This window comes from Drosophila mojavensis, unplaced genomic scaffold (assembly GCF_018153725.1).
Source record: "Drosophila mojavensis isolate 15081-1352.22 unplaced genomic scaffold, ASM1815372v1 contig_108, whole genome shotgun sequence".
Lineage (NCBI taxonomy): Eukaryota > Metazoa > Arthropoda > Insecta > Diptera > Drosophilidae > Drosophila > Drosophila mojavensis.
Window position 1 is genome coordinate 1006520 of NW_025318636.1, and position 23481 is coordinate 1030000.

Consider the following 23481-nt stretch of genomic DNA (forward strand, 5'->3'; position numbering starts at 1 on the left):
TTATTTTTGGGTCATCGATAGAGGAGGTTACTGGTAACTTAACTATTTGAATTTAAAGCTTTTAGCTATTATACTTTAGGAGATATAAACTTTTGCGATTTGCCACGCTCCCTGTGGGGGCGACAAAACTTGTTGGTCTTGGGTGGTCAGCTCGAGTATATATACAAAATTTGAGGTCTCTAGCATCAATAGTGTCTAAAATATAGCAGAATTTAAAAAATCACTATATCTTCAGGTCCGATTTACCACGCCCCTAATGAGCGTAGACATACATTTTTCGTTTAGACTTTATAGAATCATAACATTGGCTAATTTCAGCGCTCTAGCTGTAAAACTCTTGGAGATACAGTTTTATCCGATTTTCCACGCCCCCAATGGGCGTTGACATATCCTCCATAGCTCATTATCTTCAATTAATGATTTCTGGCATATCGAAAAATGCATTTTCCGATTTGCCACGCCCCTAGTGGGCGGATCGGGAAAACTTTAAAATTTTATAAATCGGAGATATACACGAGTATGTGTTCCAAATTTCAAGTCTCTAGCTTCAATCGCGCCGAAATAGATTCATACGGACAGACGGACAGACGGACGGACATTGCACAAAACCAATATACTAACTCACTTTCGTGAATGATTATGATAATTCACTTCCGTGAATGAGTATAATAATTCACTTTCGTGAATGAGTATAAAAAGTCTCTAGCTCTTATATCTTTCAAGATCGACGCGTTCAAAAAATACGGTCAGAACGGCAGACGGACGGACGGACAGACGGACAGAGCTAAATCGACGCAGCTCGTCGCCTTGATCAAGAATATATATACTTCTGCTTGATACACACCATTAAAAACAAGTAAGAAAGCTCTAGTCGAGACTACTCGACTACGAGATCCCCTGAACCCTTGGAGTAATAGCTATTTCAATAATTTTTCGCGTCTTTCAGCTTACACAAGAAACACGCACACACACACGCACGCACGCACACACAGGCATACATACACACACATACATACATCACACATACACACACACACACACACACACACACACACACACACACACACACACACTCAGACACGAGTTGCGTTTTCACGGAGTGCGGTCGATGTCATCGTGGTCCATCGTAGACAATAGCTTGAACTGTGTTTTCCCCTGTGAAAGTGGAAAGAACTGAAGTCAACGTGTTTGCTGTGGGCGCGGCGTACCCAGCGACCTCAAAAAACTACCAGAGACTTACTGCGCGGCGGTTCGTGGAATTCCCAAGCGGTATAATTCGGAGGTGCAAGAGAGGGGGGGCGATAGCGTCAGTGTTTTGGCGTCAGGGCTTCTTTCCTTTCCTTGTCTTTTGTGGGCGCGTAAATTTTGTTACTTTAGGCGTCACACTTGCGCAATAAGAAAAATCAGGTGCATTCACTCTAACAGCTGTTAGTAGTGCTGGAAATTGCATCGAGCAATCAGCTGCTCACTAACGTTGGTGAGTTGCTAAGCCTTAGCAAAGACAGCAACCTAGCTGCTGGAGTGAAGTAGCAGTTATTAAAAGTAGTGCATACTTTCGGGCTCTCGCTGTAGTCAAGTTGAGTTTAAGTTACTGCGGGTTGTAAACTCAGATTATATTAGTAGCCATTGCCCACTACAGGCTTCACGCCGTGGTAGTCGGAGCAGAAATGGAAGCCATAATGGAGGACGAGCTGCAAGCTTTTGCGCGTCGTTCCTCGTTGCAGCGATCGCCGCAGCAACAACAGAGGGTGTTGGCGCAGCCGTCGACTTCTAACCAGGCTCCAGTGGCTGAGTGCCAGGCACCCAAGTCACTAAAAGAAGCGTTAGCTCAAATAGGAGCTACACTAGAGGGTCTGTCTGCCTTATTTGGGGGTCAGCGGCATATAAATGCCTTAATGAGAGAGGAGCTGGCTAGGCTGGTCAGCCTTCACAAGACGGCCGAAGCGTTCTGCAACCGTTCGGTTAAAAACTGTGAGGTGCAGACCACGCCACTCAAAGTAGGCGAAAACCTTAAGGCAGCGAGCATTAGTGCTACAGTAGGTAGCAATACTCCCAAGCGGTCGAGGGAAGTTGCCTCCGAACAGAGGAAAACTCCCTCAAAAAAGCCGAGGACCAATAGAAGTGCAGCGAACCCAAAAGAACCAATGGCTCTACGGGCTACAGCTGAATCTGAAACTTCAAACCAGGCCGCCCGACAGACAAACCAGAGCAGCTGGACAGTCGTCAAAGGGCGAAAGCCTATGCAAAAACGTCCCAGGACTGACGCGATTGCGATTTCAGGCGTAGGGGGTTGCAGCTACGCGGACATGCTTCGTGTAGTTAAAAACGACCCAAATTTGAAGCATCTGAGCAGCGACGTTCAAGGCATTAGGAAGACAGCTAAGGGGGACCTTTTACTGCAACTGAGTAGGAAGCCGGAGCATAGCGCTGAGGCTCTGCACGAAGCTGTAGGCAAGGCCTTGGGAGACCGAGCGGTAGTTAAAACACTTACCGAATCGGCGCAAGTTGAGATTCGCGATCTAGATGAGTTAGCGACCAAAGAGGAGATCTTGGAGGTAATTAGGGTGGAGTTGAAGGATAGCTCACTCCCCATTGAGGCTATCAAATCGCTTCGGCCAGCTTTTGGTGGACAGCAAAGAGCTACGGTTGCTCTTCCAATTGGGAAAGCTAAAACTCTGCTCGAGCTGTCCAAAATTAGAATAGGATGGGTAGTTTGCCGTATCCGAGCCGTGGAGCAGCCTAAACGCTGTTTCAAGTGCCTCGATTACGGTCATATGGCAGCAAACTGCGGCAGCGACTGTGACTTAAAGGGCGCCTGTTTCAGGTGTGGAGAAATGGGTCACAGTGCCAAAGCATGCACCAAGCCACCAAAATGTAGCCTCTGCATCCGGAAAGGTGAAAAGCAGACGGACCATTCAGCAGGCAGCTTCAAGTGCCCATCTTACCGTGAAGCTGCTCGTAAAATGAAATGTTAAGATTTTTGCAGCTTAACTTAAATCATTGTGTTGCTGCCCAAGATCTTCTAGAGCAGACCATTAGGGAAAAATGTATAGATGTAGCTTTTCTCAGTGAGCCTCACCACTGTAGAACCAGCTGCCCTAGGACATGGTCAACAGACGTTAATGGCAAAGCTGCGTTGTGGGTATGCGGCAACTCAACGAACGTACTTTCGAATGTTAAGTCATTCAATGGGTTCGTACGTGGCCGATATGGTAGCTTGTGGCTTTACAGTTGCTATCTGGCCCCCAGCATGCAGCTCAGTGAATTCACGACGGTGCTCGACGAGCTTGCCGAGGATGCTAGGGGTCGGAAGGCCATTATAGCTGGAGATTTTAACTCCTGGGCGCTAGAATGGGGTAGCTCAACAACAAATGCCAGAGGTCGTATCCTACTGGAGATCTTCGCGACACTAGATGTTGCACTGCTCAACACTGGCCATGAGTACACCTTCAGTCGGGCGGGATACGGGTCTGTTATCGACATTACTTTTGTCACTTCATCCCTCTTTCGGGGAGCAACATGGAGCCATTGCGATAGCTATACAGGCAGCGATCATACGGCACTTCTGTTCACAATAGGTGAGCCACCTGCCAGGGCGTCAACATTGTGGAGGGAGTCGTATCGGCTAGATACTTTTGATCCCGCGGTCTTTTCAGAGGCCATTCAGTCTCTGGGTACAATTGGTAATGGCGAGGCCAGAGCATGCCAAATGGTAGCCCAAATACAGAGTGCCTGCAATAGCAGCATGTTACGCCGCAAGCAGTTCACGCGACAACATGAGCCTACGTATTGGTGGAATACGCAAATAGGTGACATTCGTCGCAAATGCATCCAGGCGAGAAGAAGCTACCAACGGGCTCGCGGTAGGCCAACGTTTCTTGAGAAACAGTTAGCTTACCAGGCAGCTAGAAGACAGCTGAAGAAGGCCATTCGGGCAAGCAAAAGAGAATGTTTTTTACAGTTGTGCGACTCAGCCGAATATGACCCTTGGGGCAGGGCATATAAGATAGTAGTTAAAAGACTATACGCAGGTAGACAGGTGCAGCCTACGGATCGTCTGGAGCTTAAATCGATTGTGGAAACACTCTTTCCAGAAAGTTTAAGCTCCATTCACGCCCCTGAGTCCGAGTCTGCTGATCAGGGCTCAACGAGCACTGAAATTGCTGAAATTGTTTTAGTTACAGAGGAAGAAATATCAGTAGTTCTCCGAGGTCTTAGAACCAACACAGCTCCGGGGCCGGACGGGATCCCAAATCGTGCGCTAAAGCTAGCCCTCGCCTTGCACCCAAGTACGTTCGCCGAATTATTTAACGAATGCCTGATCCAAGAGACGTTCCCGGCAAAATGGAAAGCCCAGAATCTGGTATTGCTACCCAAGGCTGGCAAACCACCAGATGAGCCATCTTCGTACAGACCGATCTGTCTCTTAGACACCATGGGAAAGGTGTTTGAGAAACTGATCTGCTCTAGGCTGGAGACTGCGATTGCAAGCGCCGGAGGCCTGTCACCAAACCAATTTGGATTCCGGAAGGCCCGGTCAACAACGGACGCGCTTAACAAAGTTGTTGGTCTGGCCACTTCCGCTATTCAAGGCACCAGATGGAGGCACGGGACGAAGGAATACTGTATCATCGCGACCCTGGATGTAAGGAATGCCTTCAACACAGCTAGTTGGGATATGATACTGAATGCGCTGTCACAATATAATATCCCTAAATATCTAAGAGAGATAATAAAGAGCTACTTCAGAGGAAGAACACTGGTATACAACACGAGTGAGGGTCCCCAAACTCATACAGTGTCAGCTGGAGTACCCCAAGGCTCAGTGCTGGGGCCTCTCCTATGGAACATCATGTACGACGGCGTACTGCGCTTGGAACTACCAGCAGGCGCGCACACCATTGGCTTTGCTGATGATGTAGCTGTCGTAGCCATAGGAAAGGAGCTCAAAGATACAGAGGATATGTGCAGCGAAAGTATCAACCGCATACGAAGCTGGTTGACAGGAGCTGGGCTCGAGCTAGCGGCACACAAGACCGAAGTGGTACTAGTCAGCAGTCGCAAAAGAGTGGAAACTGCCAATATAAAGATCGGCAGCGTCACCATTGCGTCAAAGAGGGCGATAAGATATCTTGGTGTCATGATAGACACAAGATTAACTTTCCGCGAGCACTTAGAATATGTGCATAAAAAGGCAGCTGATTCTTGTAGAGCTCTCTCGAGAATCATGCTTAACACGCGGGGACCTAAACAGCAACGACGTCTCCTCCTAATGAGCGTCATTAGGTCTGTCATCCTCTATGCTGCGCCAATATGGGCAAGAGCGATGGCAACGCCGAGCTACAGCCGAGGCATTTGCGCGATCTACAGGCTGAGCGCAATCAGAGTCAGCTGCGCTTTCAGGACTATCTCCGATGACGCGGCGCTCGTCATAGCCGGTATGGTGCCACTGGAGTATTTGGTCGCCGAAGCCGTGGAGCGGAATTCGCACGGGCCTACGCGACTCAACGCTGTCAGGGCGAACAGCATCGCACGATGGCAAAGAAGGTGGAATAGCTCAGCTAAAGGGCGGTGGACGCACAAGCTCATCCCGGAGCTTGAACCATGGGTTAACCGCAAACATGGCGAGGTTAACTTCCACCTTACGCAGATCCTCTCGGGTCATGGATGCTTTCGGAGCTATTTGAAGCGCTTTGGCCACGAGGAATCCGACGAGTGCCCCTGGTGCGAGCGAGGGCATGTGGAAGACGCCAACCACATTCTTTTCGAATGTGGACGGTTCCTGGAGGAGAGGCGTCGTCTGGAAGAGGCAGTGGGCCGCTCCATCAGAGCGGAGCAATGCTTTACGGCCGTCCCGCAAGCACCGCGCGCTATCCTAGTCACCACACAACTTGCAATTTTTATTTTGTCAATAAATGAATATAAAAAAAAAAAAAAAAAAAAAAAAAAAAAAAAAAAAACACACACACACACACACACACACACACACACACACACAAACATTTACACAAAATTTGGAGACTCTAGCTTTAAAGATGTAGGAGATATAAATTTATTACTGGTTTTCGATAATGTTATTAATCGTTAACAAAATACGGGACAAGTTATTGATATTTAAAGATATGCGATATGCGCATACTATATACGGACATAGGACAAAATTTCAAACCTCTAGCTCTTATATCTTCTGAGATCGACGCGTTCAAACATACGGACAGACGGACGGACAGACGGACAGAGCTAAGTCGACTTAGCTCGTCGCCCTGATCAAGAATATATATACTTTATGGGGTCGGCCACGTCTCCTTCTGCCTGTTATATACATTTTACAAAACCATTATACCCTGATTTCCCATTTTCAATGGTTTCTGGGTATAAAAATATTTTAAGTATTTTAGTATTAGAATAAATAAAGAAGTTACTATTATTTTGATCCTATTGTAGAACAATTTTTTATACAAATTATAAAATATTACAGCGTGTTTCGTTTTTCATTACGGTGACTTTACTGGTACACTATAAATATGAGCAGAATATGTTAAATATTCCATTTGCTTCGAGCAAATATTCTTTATATCGAAAATTTTAAAACATATGAACTATTAATATTTTTGATTTATTTGAAGGCTATGCGAGCATTCATTGAATCCAATTTCAAATTGCTGGATATTGACAATGATGGCATCGTTGGAATTAAGGAATACCGATATAACTGCATTACAAGGGTAGCTATTGATGATGTTGCTCCCATTGATAAAGCGTTTGAGACTCTATTAAATGTAAGTATTTCTTTGAACAAAATAATTCAAATATATTTTAATTTTCATCTTTTCATAAGGATGATGATAAAAAACGTGGTGGTCTTTCACTGGATCGTTACAAAGAGCGCTATGGCCAATTTCTTGGAAATACAGCTGATAATCACTCAGCAGTGAATCTGTTTGGGCCTTTATAACTATATAAATTATTATTGTCTTCGCTGTTATCGTGTAATTACTATGACTATGCTTAGCTAGGTTAAATGCATTCATATCATTTGTGTAGAATCGTCAGATGAACAGTTCGTTATCTCTAAAGGTTTTTATAGTTAGAATAGATATTTGCTCTCCAATGTTAACTCAGCATAACTTTTAAGTTTCTCTCAGATGAAAGCTACTAAAAATGTTTCTCTCTCAAAAATTTATAATGTTTAATCAAATTGTTATCATGTTACCGAATAAATTGAGACGAATTCGTATATTCGAGTACAGTCTGAAAATACATTCAAAGAATTCTAAATCAGCAAATAGATGAATGTGTGATACCTACGAACCTTTATGTAAATATCGCTCGTCATTTAACTTTTATTGTAATATTGCATTGGTATCAATGCAAAGCTAATTTAGCTCAAAGATGTAATTACCGACAGCCTTATGGCACTAAACATACAACATAGACCGGACATGTAGCACAAAGTTTTATCACAGTAAAATTCCAGCAGAGGTTCAAGGCAACTTCGTGTCTGCTCGGGCCTGTTACTTTTAGCTCTTGACTACGAAAATATGCGAACACAAAATCATATCGGCCGAGCGCAAAGGTCATTTGTATATATTCATACATTTGGATATAGTGAGTGTGGAATCCCTAACCCTACAATACATAGATAATAGAATAATAGAATGGAACATGTAAGAAAGCTCTAGTCGAGACTGCCCGACACGAGATCCTCTGAACCCTTCGAGCAATTATTATTTTATTATTTTAAAAATTATTCGCACACACACACCCACAGACAAAGGCACGCACGCGTAAACACGCATTTGTGGCTTACTATGGGAACTTAATTGTTTAATAACATTTCTTGTGGATGGACTATCTTCATTAAACCACTAACCAAAGATTAAACTTTCAGACTATGAATATAACATAGATATGCATGTTATTGCCAAAGCACACACTTTTTACAAGGGTGATGGTGAGGGGGTGAATATAGTGGCGGGGGTAAGTTTTGACAAAAGTCAAATTCTATAAAGTATATATGAATCTAAATTTCAAATTTGACGACTTTATTTGGCTTTAAAGATGAAGCAGATATAAATTTATTCGCGATTTTCGATAATGTTTTTAATCGATAGGTAAATAACAGGACAAGTTATGGATATGCGCATGGTATACACAGACCTAGGAAAAACAAGTAAAAACGTTGCAGTCGGGCGTTACCGACTGCGGAATACTCATTCACATCCCATCAGCAATTTAGTAGTAAAGTTTCGCTCGAATCTAGTAGAAAATACAGTTTTTCCCGATTTGCCCCGCCCCTTTTTGGTCAGTTCTTAGAACGTGATAACGGTACCCTAACTGCAAAGTTTGAATGCTTACCCTCAAAAAATGTGAAAAATACAGGGTGTTTTCTATATGCCACGCCCCTAAAGAAGCGTACAAATTATTTTTGGGTCATCGATAGAGGAGGTTACTGGTAACTTAACTATTTGAATTTAAAGCTTTTAGCTATTATACTTTAGGAGATATAAACTTTTGCGATTTGCCACGCTCCCTGTGGGGGCGACAAAACTTGTTGGTCTTGGGTGGTCAGCTCGAGTATATATACAAAATTTGAGGTCTCTAGCATCAATAGTGTCTAAAATATAGCAGAATTTAAAAAATCACTATATCTTCAGGTCCGATTTACCACGCCCCTAATGGGCGTAGACATACATTTTTCGTTTAGACTTTATAGAATCATAACATTGGCTAATTTCAGCGCTCTAGCTGTAAAACTCTTGGAGATACAGTTTTATCCGATTTTCCACGCCCCCAATGGGCGTTGACATATCCTCCATAGCTCATTATCTTCAATTAATGATTGCTGGCATATCGAAAAATGCATTTTCCGATTTGCCACGCCCCTAGTGGGCGGATCGGGAAAACTTTAAAATTTTATAAATCGGAGATATACACGAGTATGTGTTCCAAATTTCAAGTCTCTAGCTTCAATCGCGCCGAAATAGATTGCGTTCATACGGACAGACGGACAGACGGACGGACATTGCACAAAACCAATATACTAACTCACTTTCGTGAATGATTATGATAATTCACTTCCGTGAATGAGTATAATAATTCACTTTCGTGAATGAGTATAAAAAGTCTCTAGCTCTTATATCTTTCAAGATCGACGCGTTCAAAAAATACGGTCAGAACGGCAGACGGACGGACGGACAGACGGACAGAGCTAAATCGACGCAGCTCGTCGCCTTGATCAAGAATATATATACTTCTGCTTGATACACACCATTAAAAACAAGTAAGAAAGCTCTAGTCGAGACTACTCGACTACGAGATCCCCTGAACCCTTGGAGTAATAGCTATTTCAATAATTTTTCGCGTCTTTCAGCTTACACAAGAAACACGCACACACACACACGCACGCACGCACACACAGGCATACATACACACACATACATACATACACATACACACACACACACACACACACACACACACACACACACACACACACACACACACACACACACACACACACACACACACACACACACACACACACACACACACACATACACAAACATACACAAACATTTACACAAAATTTGGAGACTCTAGCTTTAAAGATGTAGGAGATATAAATTTATTACTGGTTTTCGATAATGTTATTAATCGTTAACAAAATACGGGACAAGTTATTGATATTTAAAGATATGCGATATGCGCATACTATATACGGACATAGGACAAAATTTCAAACCTCTAGCTCTTATATCTTCTGAGATCGACGCGTTCAAACATACGGACAGACGGACAGACGGACGGACAGACGGACAGAGCTAAGTCGACTTAGCTCGTCGCCCTGATCAAGAATATATATACTTTATGGGGTCTGCCACGTCTCCTTCTGCCTGTTATATACATTTTACAAAACCATTATACCCTGATTTCCCATTTTCAATGGTTTCTGGGTATAAAAATATTTTAAGTATTTTAGTATTAGAATAAATAAAGAAGTTACTATTATTTTGATCCTATTGTAGAACAATTTTTTATACAAATTATAAAATATTACAGCGTGTTTCGTTTTTCATTACGGTGACTTTACTGGTACACTATAAATATGAGCAGAATATGTTAAATATTCCATTTGCTTCGAGCAAATATTCTTTATATCGAAAATTTTAAAACATATGAACTATTAATATTTTTGATTTATTTGAAGTCTATGCGAGCATTCATTGAATCCAATTTCAAATTGCTGGATATTGACAATGATGGCATCGTTGGAATTAAGGAATACCGATATAACTGCATTACAAGGGTAGCTATTGATGATGTTGCTCCCATTGATAAAGCGTTTGAGACTCTATTAAATGTAAGTATTTCTTTGAACAAAATAATTCAAATATATTTTAATTTTCATCTTTTCATAAGGATGATGATAAAAAACGTGGTGGTCTTTCACTGGATCGTTACAAAGAGCTCTATGGCCAATTTCTTGGAAATACAGCTGATAATCACTCAGCAGTGAATCTGTTTGGGCCTTTATAACTATATAAATTATTATTGTCTTCGCTGTTATCGTGTAATTACTATGACTATGCTTAGCTAGGTTAAATGCATTCATATCATTTGTGTAGAATCGTCAGATGAACAGTTCGTTATCTCTAAAGGTTTTTATAGTTAGAATAGATATTTGCTCTCCAATGTTAACTCAGCATAACTTTTAAGTTTCTCTCAGATGAAAGCTACTAAAAATGTTTCTCTCTCAAAAATTTATAATGTTTAATCAAATTGTTATCATGTTACCGAATAAATTGAGACGAATTCGTATATTCGAGTACAGTCTGAAAATACATTCAAAGAATTATAAATCAGCAAATAGATGAATGTGTGATACCTACGAACCTTTATGTAAATATCGCTCGTCATTTAACTTTTATTGTAATATTGCATTGGTATCAATGCAAAGCTAATTTAGCTCAAAGATGTAATTACCGACAGCCTTATGGCACTAAACATACAACATAGACCGGACATGTAGCACAAAGTTTTATCACAGTAAAATTCCAGCAGAGGTTCAAGGCAACTTCGTGTCTGCTCGGGCCTGTTACTTTTAGCTCTTGACTACGAAAATATGCGAACACAAAATCATATCGGCCGAGCGCAAAGGTCATTTGTATATATTCATACATTTGGATATAGTGAGTGTGGAATCCCTAACCCTACAATACATAGATAATAGAATAATAGAATGGAACATGTAAGAAAGCTCTAGTCGAGACTGCCCGACACGAGATCCTCTGAACCCTTCGAGCAATTATTATTTTATTATTTTAAAAATTATTCGCACACACACACCCACAGACAAAGGCACGCACGCGTAAACACGCATTTGTGGCTTACTATGGGAACTTAATTGTTTAATAACATTTCTTGTGGATGGACTATCTTCATTAAACCACTAACCAAAGATTAAACTTTCAGACTATGAATATAACATAGATATGCATGTTATTGCCAAAGCACACACTTTTTACAAGGGTGATGGTGAGGGGGTGAATATAGTGGCGGGGGGTAAGTTTTGACAAAAGTCAAATTCTATAAAGTATATATGAATCTAAATTTCAAATTTGACGACTTTATTTGGCTTTAAAGATGAAGCAGATATAAATTTATTCGCGATTTTCGATAATGTTTTTAATCGATAGGTAAATAACAGGACAAGTTATGGATATGCGCATGGTATACACAGACCTAGGAAAAACAAGTAAAAACGTTGCAGTCGGGCGTTACCGACTGCGGAATACTCATTCACATCCCATCAGCAATTTAGTAGTAAAGTTTCGCTCGAATCTAGTAGAAAATACAGTTTTTCCCGATTTGCCCCGCCCCTTTTTGGTCAGTTCTTAGAACGTGATAACGGTACCCTAACTGCAAAGTTTGAATGCTTACCCTCAAAAAATGTGAAAAATACAGGGTGTTTTCTATATGCCACGCCCCTAAAGAAGCGTACAAATTATTTTTGGGTCATCGATAGAGGAGGTTACTGGTAACTTAACTATTTGAATTTAAAGCTTTTAGCTATTATATTTAGGAGATATAAACTTTTGCGATTTGCCACGCTCCCTGTGGGGGCGACAAAACTTGTTGGTCTTGGGTGGTCAGCTCGAGTATATATACAAAATTTGAGGTCTCTAGCATAAATAGTGTCTAAAATATAGTAGAATTTAAAAAATCACTATATCTTCAGGTCCGATTTACCACGCCCCTAATGGGCGTAGAAATACATTTTTTCGTTTAGACTTTATAGAGTCATAACATTGGCTAATTTCAGCGCTCTAGCTGTAAAACTCTTGGAGATACAGTTTTATCCGATTTTCCACGCCCCCAATGGGCGTTGACATATCCTCCATAGCTCATTATCTTCAATTAATGATTGCTGGCATATCGAAAAATGCATTTTCCGATTTGCCACGCCCCTAGTGGGCGGATCGGGAAAACTTTAAAACTTTATAAATCGGAGATATACACGAGTATGTGTTCCAAATTTCAAGTCTCTAGCTTCAATAGCGCCGAAATAGATTGCGTTCATACGGACAGACGGACAGACGGACGGACATTGAACAAAACCAATATACTAACTCACTTTCGTGAATGATTATGATAATTCACTTCCGTGAACTTCTGCTTCTATTCGATCTGCTTCTCCTTTATGAATAGTTATAGTTCGAAAAATGATAAACTAGCTAAATAATCATTTCGGTTGATGTATCCTTTTTAAATTTAATTTTGATTAACCGCTGCGAATCTTTTCTTGACACAGCACTTAAGTTATAATATTTATTGGTATTCTAGATTCTTCAACAACAAATGAATGAATATAAATTTCACTACTTTTTCACAAGCTTTGACTTAGAAAATTTCGATTTAGAGGATTTTAAATATAACTTTGTAAATATAACATCATTTCGACTTGTTGACATGGGCGATGTAGCGGTCAAAGAAATTCTTAAGGACATTGAATATTATAATCGTCGACTTTTGAATCACAATGAGTCTACATATAAATCAAGGAAAGCTGTTAGTATCGAGCTATGATTTGTATTTTAATTTTTTTTTTTTTTTTATATTGAACTATTATTAAATATTATTCTTATTGTTAATAATTATTAGACGGAGGCAGCTTTGATGTTTGACGCCGTATATGTGTTTGCTATCGGGTTACAGTCAATTTATCCACTACTTAAGCTACCAAATCTGACTTGTGATGATGAAGTACCGTGGAATGGGGGCCTTAGCTTGATCAATTATATAAATGCGGTAAATATTCGAATGTTATTATTATTATTATTGTTTAATTGCACCCTTAGCCCATCTGGTGCTCATAATAAATATTAGTGGCCTGTGTGCTGCCTGCGCAAATTATAATGCCCAAAATCTACCGTTGATCGGGGGGCAATAGCGTCATTATTTTGGCGTCAGGGCTTTCCTCTTTCCTTTTCTTTTTCAAGCGCGAAAAGTTTTGTCACTAGGCGTCACATTTGCGCAATTAATAAAAATCAGGTGCATTCACTCTAACAGCTGTTAGTAGTGCTGGAAATTGCAGCGGACAGTCAGCTGCTCACTAACTTTGGTGAGTTGCTAAGTCTTAGCAAAGACAGCAACCTAACATCTGGAGTGAAGACGCAGTTACTAAAAGTAGAGCATACTTTCGGGCTCTTGCTGTAGTTAAGCTGAGTTTAAGATACTGCGGTCTGTAAACTCAAATTATATTAGTAGCCATTGCCCATTACAGGCTTCACGTCGTTGTAGTCGGAGCAAAAATGGATGCCAGGATGGAGGACGAGCTGCAAGCTTTCGCGCGTCGTACCTCGTTGCAGCGATCACCGCAGCAACAACAGAGGGCGCTGCCGCAGCCGTCGACCTTTAATCAGTCCCCAGTGGCTGAGTGCCAGGCACCCAACTCACTAAAAGAAGCGTTAGCCCAAATAGGAGTTACTCTAGAGGGCTTGACTGCCTTATTTGGGGGTCAGCGGCATATTAATGCCCTAATGAGAGAGGAGCTGGCTTGGCTGGTCAATCTCCATAAGACGGCCGAAAAGCTCTGCAACCGACCGGTTAAAAACTGCGAGGTGCAGACCATGCCGCTCCAGAAAGTAGTGGAGAAAGCGAGCACTAGTGCGATCTCAGGTAGCAATACGCCCAAGCGGACGAGGGAAGTTACCACCGATCAGAGGAAGCCCAGGCCCAATAAAGGCGCAAAAGAGCCAATGGCTCTACGGGCTACAGCTGAAAGTTCAAGTCAGGCAGGTCGACAGACAAACCCGAACAGCTGGACAGTCGTTAAAGGACGCAAGCCTATGCAAAACCGACCCAGAAGTGACGCAATCGCGATTTCAGGCGTGGGTGGTTGCAACTATACGGACTTGCTTCGTGTAGTCAAGACCGACCCAAATTTAAAGCATCTGAGCGGCGACGTTCAAGGCATAAGGAAGACAGCTAAGGGGAACCTTTTGTTGCAACTGAGCAGAAAGCCGGAGCATAGCGCTGAGGCCCTTCACGAAGCTGTAGGCAAGGCCTTTGGTGACCGAGCGGTAGTTAAAACACTTACCGAATCGGCTCAAATTGAGATTCGCGACCTAGATGAGTTAGCGGGCAAAGAGGAGATCTTGGAGTCAATTAGGGCGGAGTTGAAGGATAGCTCACTCCCCATTGAGGCTATCAAGTCGCTTGCAGCCGACTGCGGCAATGACTGTGACCTAAAGGGTGCCTGGTTCAGGTGTGGAGAGATGGGTCACAGTGCACAAGCATGCACTAAGCCACCAAAATGTAGCCTCTGCATCCGGGAAGGTGAACAGCAGACGGACCACTCAGCAGGCAGCTTCAAATGCCCATCCTACCACGAGGCTGCTCGTAAAACGAAATGTTAACGTTCCTTCAGCTTAACTTAAATCATTGTGTTGCTGCCCAAGATCTTCTAGAGCAGACCATTAGGGAAAAATATATAGACGTAGCATTTCTCAGTGAGCCTCACCACTGTAGCTGCCCTAGGACATGGGCAACAGATGCTAATGGCAAAGCGGTGTTGAGAGCATGTGGCAACACAACGAATGTTCTTTCGAATGTTAAGTCATTTAATGGATTCGTACGTGGCCAATACGGTAGCTTATGGCTCTACAGCTGCTACTTGCCTACCCCCAGCATGCAGCTCAGTGAATTCACAGCGGTGCTTGACGAGCTTGCCGAGGATGCTAGGGATCGGAAGGCCATTATAGCAGGAGATTTTAACTCATGCGTGTTAGAATGGGGTAGTCACACAACAAATGCCAGAGGCCGTATCTTACTGGAGATTTTCGCGACACTAGATGTTGCACTGCTCAACACTGGTCACGAGTTCACCTTCAGTCGGGCTGGGTACGGATCTGTAATTGACATTACTTTTGTCACTTCATGCCTCGTTCGGGAAGCAACATGGAGCCACTGCGATAGCTATACGGGCAGCGATCATACGGCACTTCTGTTCACAATAGGTGAGCCACCTGCCAGGGCGTCAACCTTGTGGAGGGAGTCGTATCGGCTAGATACTTTTGATCCCGCGGTCTTTTCAGAGGCCATTCAGTCTCTGGGCACAATTGGTAATTCTGAGGCCAGAGCATGCCAAATGGTAGCCCAAATACAGAGTGCCTGCAATAGCAGCATGTTACGCCGCAAGCAGTTCACGCGACAACAAGAGCCTACGTATTGGTGGAATGCACAAATAGGTGACATTCGTCGCAAATGCATCCAGGCGAGAACAAGCTACCAACGGGCTCGCGGTAGGTCTACGTTTTTTGAGAAACAATTAGCTTACCAGGCAGCTAGAAGACAGCTGAAGAGGGCACTTCTGGCAAGCAAAAGAGAATGCTTTTTAGAGTTGTGCGACTCAGCCGAATATGACCCTTGGGGCAGGGCATATAAGATAGTAGTTAAAAGACTATACGCAGGTAGACAGGTGCAGCCTACGGATCGTCTGGAGCTTAAATCGATTGTGGACACGCTCTTTCCAGAAAGTTTAAGCTCCATTCACGCCTCTGGGTCCGAGTCTGCTGATCAGGGCTCAACGAGCACTGAAATTGTTTTAGTCACAGAGGAAGAAATCATAGTAACTCTCCGGGGTCTTAGAACCAACACTGCTCCAGGGCCGGATGGGATCCCAAATCGTACGCTAAAGCTAGCTGAATTATTCAACGAATGTCTAATTCAAGAGACGTTCCCGGCAAAATGGAAAGCCCAGAGCCTGGTGTTGCTACCCAAGGCTGGCAAACCACCAGATGAGCCATCTTCGTACAGACCGATCTGTCTCATAGACACCATGGGAAAGGTATTTGAGGAATTGATATGCTCTAGACTGGAGACTACGATTACTGGCGCCGGAGGCCTGTCACCAAATCAATTTGGATTCCGGAAGGCCCGGTCAACAACGGATGTGTTCATGACCATGCATGAACATAAAAATATGATAAGTAGGGGAACGTACGCGCTATGCACTCGACAGCTAGCATAAAATAAATAACATATGTTTCAAGTGTGAACTGTCAAACTGGGCATAAATTATGACCCTGACCCTTAGCGATTAGAATACGTAAGAGGCGAGCGCTGAGCATTACAAACTCAGCGATAGCATAAGAATAGCTAATAAGCCAACGCGGAGTCTTACAAACTACGCGATAAGTTAATAATATGTAATAGACCAATGCTGAGCCTTACACACTCAGCAATAGAAGCACTAGATTTAATGGTTAAAATTATACATGAGTCTGGGTATAAAAACCCAGGCCCAGCAGAATAAAAATCAATACGAAACTAAACACCAACATAGTAAAGTGTATTCGTTCATGGTCCTTCGATCCGTACCACAAGACTACTAAATATCGAAAGTTGTAACAAGTGTATATTAAAGTGAAAACTTATTTTGTTAAATAAGAAAAGTGATTTCTTCTTTGGCTTACCAATCCACGCTGTGAGTCGAGGCACAGCAAGATCAACAAGGCGATCAAAACAAAAATACCTCCAACGGGTTAAGCCAAAAAGCAAATCAACAAAAAATATACAAAAAACTACAACAACCGCAACAAGATGCTGTCAGACAAGGCCATTGAAGTGCTAAAGAAGCAATCAAACTTGTATGACACCATCTTAAAGGCCATAGCTGAAAAGGATGCGTTGGCAGTCGTGAACAAGTTGGCAGAAGAATTCACTGCCAATCACTCGACGCTAATAAAACTTGGTATCCCAAGCAATCATCCGTATTTTACCCAGAATATAAACTTAACAGGAAGTTAAGTGTCTTTCACAGTATGAAAGAAGACGTTCCAGAGATGCCAAAATCGGATCTTCCTCAATTTAATGGAAGTCCCAAAGAGTGGCCAACGTTCTTCAAAAATCATAACTTTTGAACCAAGCAAGATATTTTAAAAATTTCAAAAGCATTCGGCAGAGAATTTTTCCAGATATAATTAAGCCAACGCACAGGGTGAGGCGTAATTGGGGGCTTCACACTTTAACCTCAAACATGAACAAGTAAGAAAGCTCTAGTCGAGAACGCTCGACTACGAGATCCGCTGAACCCTTCGAGCAAGAGCTATTTCAATCATTTTTCGCGTCTATCTGCTTACACAAGACACACGCACACACACAAGCACCCACGCCTAAACACACATGAGCTGCAGTGTGCGCTTACTATGATAACTTAATTGTTTAAAAACTTCTCTTGTGGATGTACTTTCATGAAACTTCGAGATTATGATTGTAACATAGATATGCATGCATTTGCCAAAACACAAGTCTCTACTATTTGAAATACGTGGTGGGGGGATACATTTTAACAATAACCGAAACTGCAATGCATATGAATATACATTCAAAATTTGGACACCGTAGCTCCAATGATGTAAGAGATATAATTATACACATTCACCAAAGTGAATTATTATACTCATTCACGAAAGTGAATTATTATACTCATTCACGAAAGTGAATTAGTATATTGGTTTTGTGCAATGTCCGTCTTGCTGTCCGTCTGTCCGTATGAACGCAATCTATTTCGGCGCTATTGAAGCTGGAACACATACTCGTGCATATCTCCGATTTATAAAGTGCTAAAATTTTCCCGATCCGCCCATTAGGGGCGTGGCAAATCGGAAAATGCATTTTCCGATATACCAGAAATCATGTTAGTTAAAAAGCAAGAAAGCTGAAATTTAATATGTGGTCGACGCGGACCACCCAAGATCACGAGCTATGGCGGATATATCTCCGCCCGTTGGTGCGTGGCAAATCGGATAAAACTGTATCTTCAAAAGTTGTAAACCTAAAATGCTGAAATTTTGCACGTAAGCTGATGTTTTTATTCTATAAAGATGGGTGAAAAAATTATATACCTACGCCTACTAAGGGCGTGTCAAATCGGACCTGAAGATATAGTGATTTTTCGAATTCTGCTCTATTTTGGAATCTATTGATGCTAGAGACCTCAAATTTTGTATATATACGCGGGTTGACCACCCAAGTCCAACAAGCTATGGTAGATATATGTCCGCCCACAGGGGGCGTGGCAAACCGCAAAAGCTTAGATCTCCTACAGTTTAAGGGCTAGAAACTTCAAATTTAGATAGTTGAGTTACTGGTAGCCTCCTCTATCGATTCCCAAAATTAATTTTTAAGCCTCTTTACGCGCGTGGCATATCGAAAAATACCCTGTAATTTTCACATTTTTTGAGCGTAAGAATTCAAATTTTGCATTTAGGTTACCGGTTGCTCGTTCTAAGAACTGGTCATAAATGAGGAGTCTACGGCCACTAGGGGCGTGGCAATCGGCATTTATAGTGCCCGAATTGCGAAATTTATAAGCGTCAGCCATTGATGTATGTATTTGTACATATAAATAAGCGTAATGGATATTCATAATACGGAAAAAAAAAACATTTTTATGAAATTTAAAAAATATAAAAGAAGCTAAAATATCAAAAATTTGCTATTTACAAAAAAGTGTTTTCCGTGGGATTTGAGCTCGCACCCAAGCCAAATAGCATGTTTGTCAAAATAACTAAAATGAATATCGCCGGCGCTTCTGCCTACAGCACCACCGCGTCGTTTCGAACAATAGTAGTCAAAACGAAATCACATTATTGTTATGACGCCATATACTAAAGAAAAGCCAGTGTAGCGGCTGGAAATTCAAAAACAATGCAAAGACAAATCAATCGCAACGAGATTCTTAGAATATGCTGGAGTACGCATTTATGTGTATATACATACACACATACAAATGAGCGCATGTATAAGGCTGGAATGCTTGATGCTATGCGTGCAGACTTACATATATAAAAATATTTACATATATATAAGTTAAGCGCTCCCACACTAGAGTACTAGTGATTGGGGACGCTGTGTTGGGTTCCTGTGAATATATAACAACTTTGTGTTCAATGAAATAATATATTTTATATAATTTGGAACAATAGGTCTAAACTCTCTCTAGTCCGAATATAAACTGAAATAAATCTTTTCAACTCGTTAGGTTCTCCCCTTGAATGTCTGACTTGACTCTCCAGCCTCACTAGATTGTCGAAAGTCTTAACTCTTCCCCATCTAAATATCTGTGTCCCGCAGATCAGGGTACATTTGTTCATTATAACAATATAAATTTTCCTCTGGCATCTCGGAAACTAGGAAGGATATACAAATGCTGTGTGCTAAGGAATATGCTATGGGTGCTAAGGAATAAATGCTAAGGAAGTTAAGGATGTTTAAAGAGGATTATAACAATATAATTAAATGTGAATTTTTCCTTTTTCTCCTATTTTCTTAAGTGTGATTTATGAAGAATTTTTCCAGTTTCTGTTTTAATTGTCACATTGCGGTTTTCTTTTACTTCGTCTTTTGCAAATCTCTTTTTGTCCTTAGTCTTAATTTGTTTGTTTCTTATATATACCTCATCTCCTTCAATGTATTGTATAGGTGTTGTTCTTTTTTTATTATTCCAATTATTTTATATGGCTTGGCAAGCCCTCAGGATCCTTTTTGGTGTAAGACCTACTTAGGTGAGGGTGGTTCCACAATCATCTGGTCTCTCTCTTGCTTTCATTTCATTTATTTATTTATTTTACTTTTTTCTTTTATGTATAGTTGCTAGACTTATTCTTTTCCGAAAGGGAAGCCCAAAGTATTCCTCTTTGGTTCTAAGACCTACTAGGGTAAGGGTTATTCCACGATCGGATAGAAGGTCTCCGCAATTCATGTTTTTATACCCTGAACCCATTTTCAATGGGAAATCAGGGTATAATGGTTTTGTTGAAATGTATGTAACAGGCAGAAGGAGGCGTGGCAGACCCCATAAAGTATATATATTCTTGATCAGGGCGACGAGCTGAGTTGATTTGGCCCTGTCCGTATGTCTGTCCGTCTGTCCGTATGTATGAACGCGTCGATTTCAGAAGATATAAGAGCTAGAGACTTCAAATTTTTTTTTTAAATGTCCGTAATTACAGCGCGCATATCAAGTTTATCATTAAAAATCGATAACTCATCCCAATCTTTTTTATCGATAAAAAACCTTATCGAAAACCTTTGGCAAATACATGCATATCCATGTTGTAATCATAATCTGAAAGTTTCATGAAGATCGCATGTCCACAAAAAAAGTTATTAAACAATTAAGTTCTCATAGTAAGCCAACACTGCAGCCCATGCGTTTTTATGTGTGGGTGCTTGTGTGTGTGTGTGTGTGTGTGTATGCGTTTGTGTATGTGTGTGTGTATGTGTGTGTGTGTATGCGTTTGTGTGTGTATGACGTGTGTGTGTGTATGTGTGTGTGTATGCGTGTGTGCGTAGGTATGCCTATGTGTGTGTGCGTGAGTGCGTGTGTGTATGTGTGTGTGTGCGTATTTCTTGTGTAAGCTGAAAGACGCGAAAAATGATTGAAATAGCTATTGCTCCAAGGGCTCAGGGGATCTCGTAGTCGAGCAGTCTCGACTATAGCTTTCTTACTTGTTATTTTTGCATATTTATGCTTTGCTTGTTGATTAGAGATTTCCAGATAACCGCCTTTTAATTTTGTTATATAGTTAGTGCTTTAAACTTAACTTTGACCACTAGGTTTCATTTAATTTATACGGAAACCCATCGTTCAACACAGGTGGAAATTGTGACGTTTATTTTTTATGACATTTGTCTTACGGCAAGGATTTGAACCTCGATACGAGAATCAATCTCGAACCACCATTATGCCTGCAAATTTCTTTTATTTTCGTTTTAAGACTCGTCTCGGCACGGATTTGAACCTAGGTATTGCCAATACCACCATTTAGCCACGATTTCTTTTATGTTATAGAATTATCCAGTGCGCCAACACTTGCTAGAAATTATGTTATTATTTATTGTATTATGTAATGGCAAGGACTTTCACCCCATTACTTTGCAAATCGCAGAAGTACTTCGTAATTTTGCCAACAATTGACCAATTGGATTGGAACAATTTATTTGTACTTGCTTTTTATACCCTGAACCCATTTTCAATGGGAAGTCAGGGTATAATGGTTTTGTTAAAAGTATGGCATAGCAGACCCCACAAAGTATATATATTCTTGATCAGGGCGACGAGCTGAATCGATTTGGCCCTGTCCGTCTGTCTGTCCGTCCGTCCGTATGTATGAACGCGTCGATCTCAGAAGATATAAGATCTAGAGACTTGAAATTTTTTTTCCTAGGTATATCACGCGCATATCAAGCTTTTCTTTATATATCGATAACTACTCCCGATATTTTATTATCGATCAAAAACCTTATCGAAAGCTAGTTATTTAATTATATCTCCTACACCTTTAGAGCCAGAGCTTGCAAATTTTAAATGTAGACTTAAATGTATTTTATATAATTTCGGTTTTTGTTGCAATTTATTTCCCACCCTTATATCCACCCCCTCACCCTCACCTTTGTAAAAGGCGTAATTCAAGTACTAGAGACGTGTGCTTTGGAGTGTACATACATTTTTACCATATGATTACGCCCTGAAAGTTTCATTAAGATTGTACGTCTAAAAATTAAATTATTCAACAATTAAATTCTTATAATGTTGCCCACACTACACTACAACAAAAATCGAAATTATATAAAATACATATAAGTCTACATTTAAAATTTGCAAGCTCTAGCTCTAAAGGTGTAGGAGATATAATTAAATAACTAGCTTTCGATAAGGTTTTTAATCGATAATAAAATATCGGGAGTAGTTATCGATATAAAAAGAAAAACTTGATATGCGCGAAATTATATAAAATACGAAATTATATAAAATACATATAAGTCTACATTTAAAATTTGCAAGCTCTAGCTCTAAAGGTGTAGGAGATATAATTAAATAACTAGCTTTCGATAAGGTTTTTAATCGATAATAAAATATCGGGAGTAGTTATCGATATAAAAAGAAAAACTTGATATGCGCGTGATATACACGGACCTAGGAAAAAAATTTCAAGTCTCTAGCTCTTATATCTTCTGAGATCGACGCGTTCATACATACGGACGGACGGACGGACGGACAGACAGACGAACAGGGCCAAATCGACTCAGCTCGTCGCCCTGATCAAGAATATATATACTATGTGGGGTCTGCCACGCCTCCTTCTGCCTGTTACATACTTTTAACAAAACCATTATACCCTGATTTCCCATTTTCAATGGGTTCAGGGTATAACAAGTAAGAAAGCTCTAGTCGAGACTACTCGACTTCGAGATCCCCTGAACCCTTGGAGTAATAGCTATTTCAATAATTTTTCGCGTCTTTCAGCTTACATAAGAAACACGCACACACACACACGAACGCACACACAGGCATACATACACACACATACACACACATACATACACACACACACACACACACACACACACACACACACACATACACAAACAATTACATACATATACACACACAAGCATAAACACGCATGGGCGGCAGTGAGCGCTTACTATGAGAACTTAATTGCTTAATAACTTTTTTTGTGGACGTACGATCTTCATGAAACTTTCAGATTATGATTAAAACATGGATATGCATGTAATTGCCACAGCACAAGTCTCTAGCATTTGAAATACGCTTTTTACAAATGTGATGGTGGAGGGGTTAATTTAAGGGTGGGGGGTAAATTTTAACAAAAACCGAAATTGTATAAATTGCATATAAGCATGCATTAAAAATTTGGAGACTCTAGCAATAAAGGTGTAGAAGATATAATTTTATGGTTTTCGATAAGGTTTTTTATCGATAAGAAAAGATCGGGATGAGTTATCGATTTTTAATGATAAACTTGATATGCGCGCTGTAATTACGGACATTTAAAAAAAAATTTGAAGTCTCTAGCTCTTATATCTTCTGAAATCGACGCGTTCATACATACGGACAGACGGACAGGGCCAAATCAACTCAGCTCGTCGCCCTGATCAAGAATATAT

At 41.0% G+C, this 23481-nt stretch overlaps 3 protein-coding genes across 3 annotated transcripts; all 3 read left to right on the forward strand.

Annotated features, from left to right (window-relative positions):
* Positions 1-6594: 6594 nt before the first annotated feature.
* Positions 6595-7262, forward strand: LOC122757132 (sarcoplasmic calcium-binding protein, beta chain-like). Its single transcript, XM_044008496.1, has 2 exons — positions 6595-6779; positions 6839-7262. The coding sequence occupies exons 1-2, from the start codon at positions 6630-6632 to the stop codon at positions 6953-6955; spliced, it is 267 nt and encodes an 88-aa protein (XP_043864431.1). The 5' UTR covers positions 6595-6629; the 3' UTR covers positions 6956-7262.
* A 2924-nt stretch (positions 7263-10186) lies between these two features.
* Positions 10187-10846, forward strand: LOC26528445 (sarcoplasmic calcium-binding protein, beta chain). Its single transcript, XM_015166091.3, has 2 exons — positions 10187-10363; positions 10423-10846. The coding sequence occupies exons 1-2, from the start codon at positions 10214-10216 to the stop codon at positions 10537-10539; spliced, it is 267 nt and encodes an 88-aa protein (XP_015021577.2). The 5' UTR covers positions 10187-10213; the 3' UTR covers positions 10540-10846.
* Positions 10847-14042: 3196 nt separating this feature from the next.
* Positions 14043-14921, forward strand: LOC122757304. The gene is made up of 2 exons (XM_044009122.1): positions 14043-14370; positions 14728-14921. Exons 1-2 carry the CDS (start codon positions 14043-14045, stop codon positions 14919-14921), a joined length of 522 nt encoding a protein of 173 aa, XP_043865057.1.
* The last annotated feature ends 8560 nt before the right edge of the window (positions 14922-23481 follow it).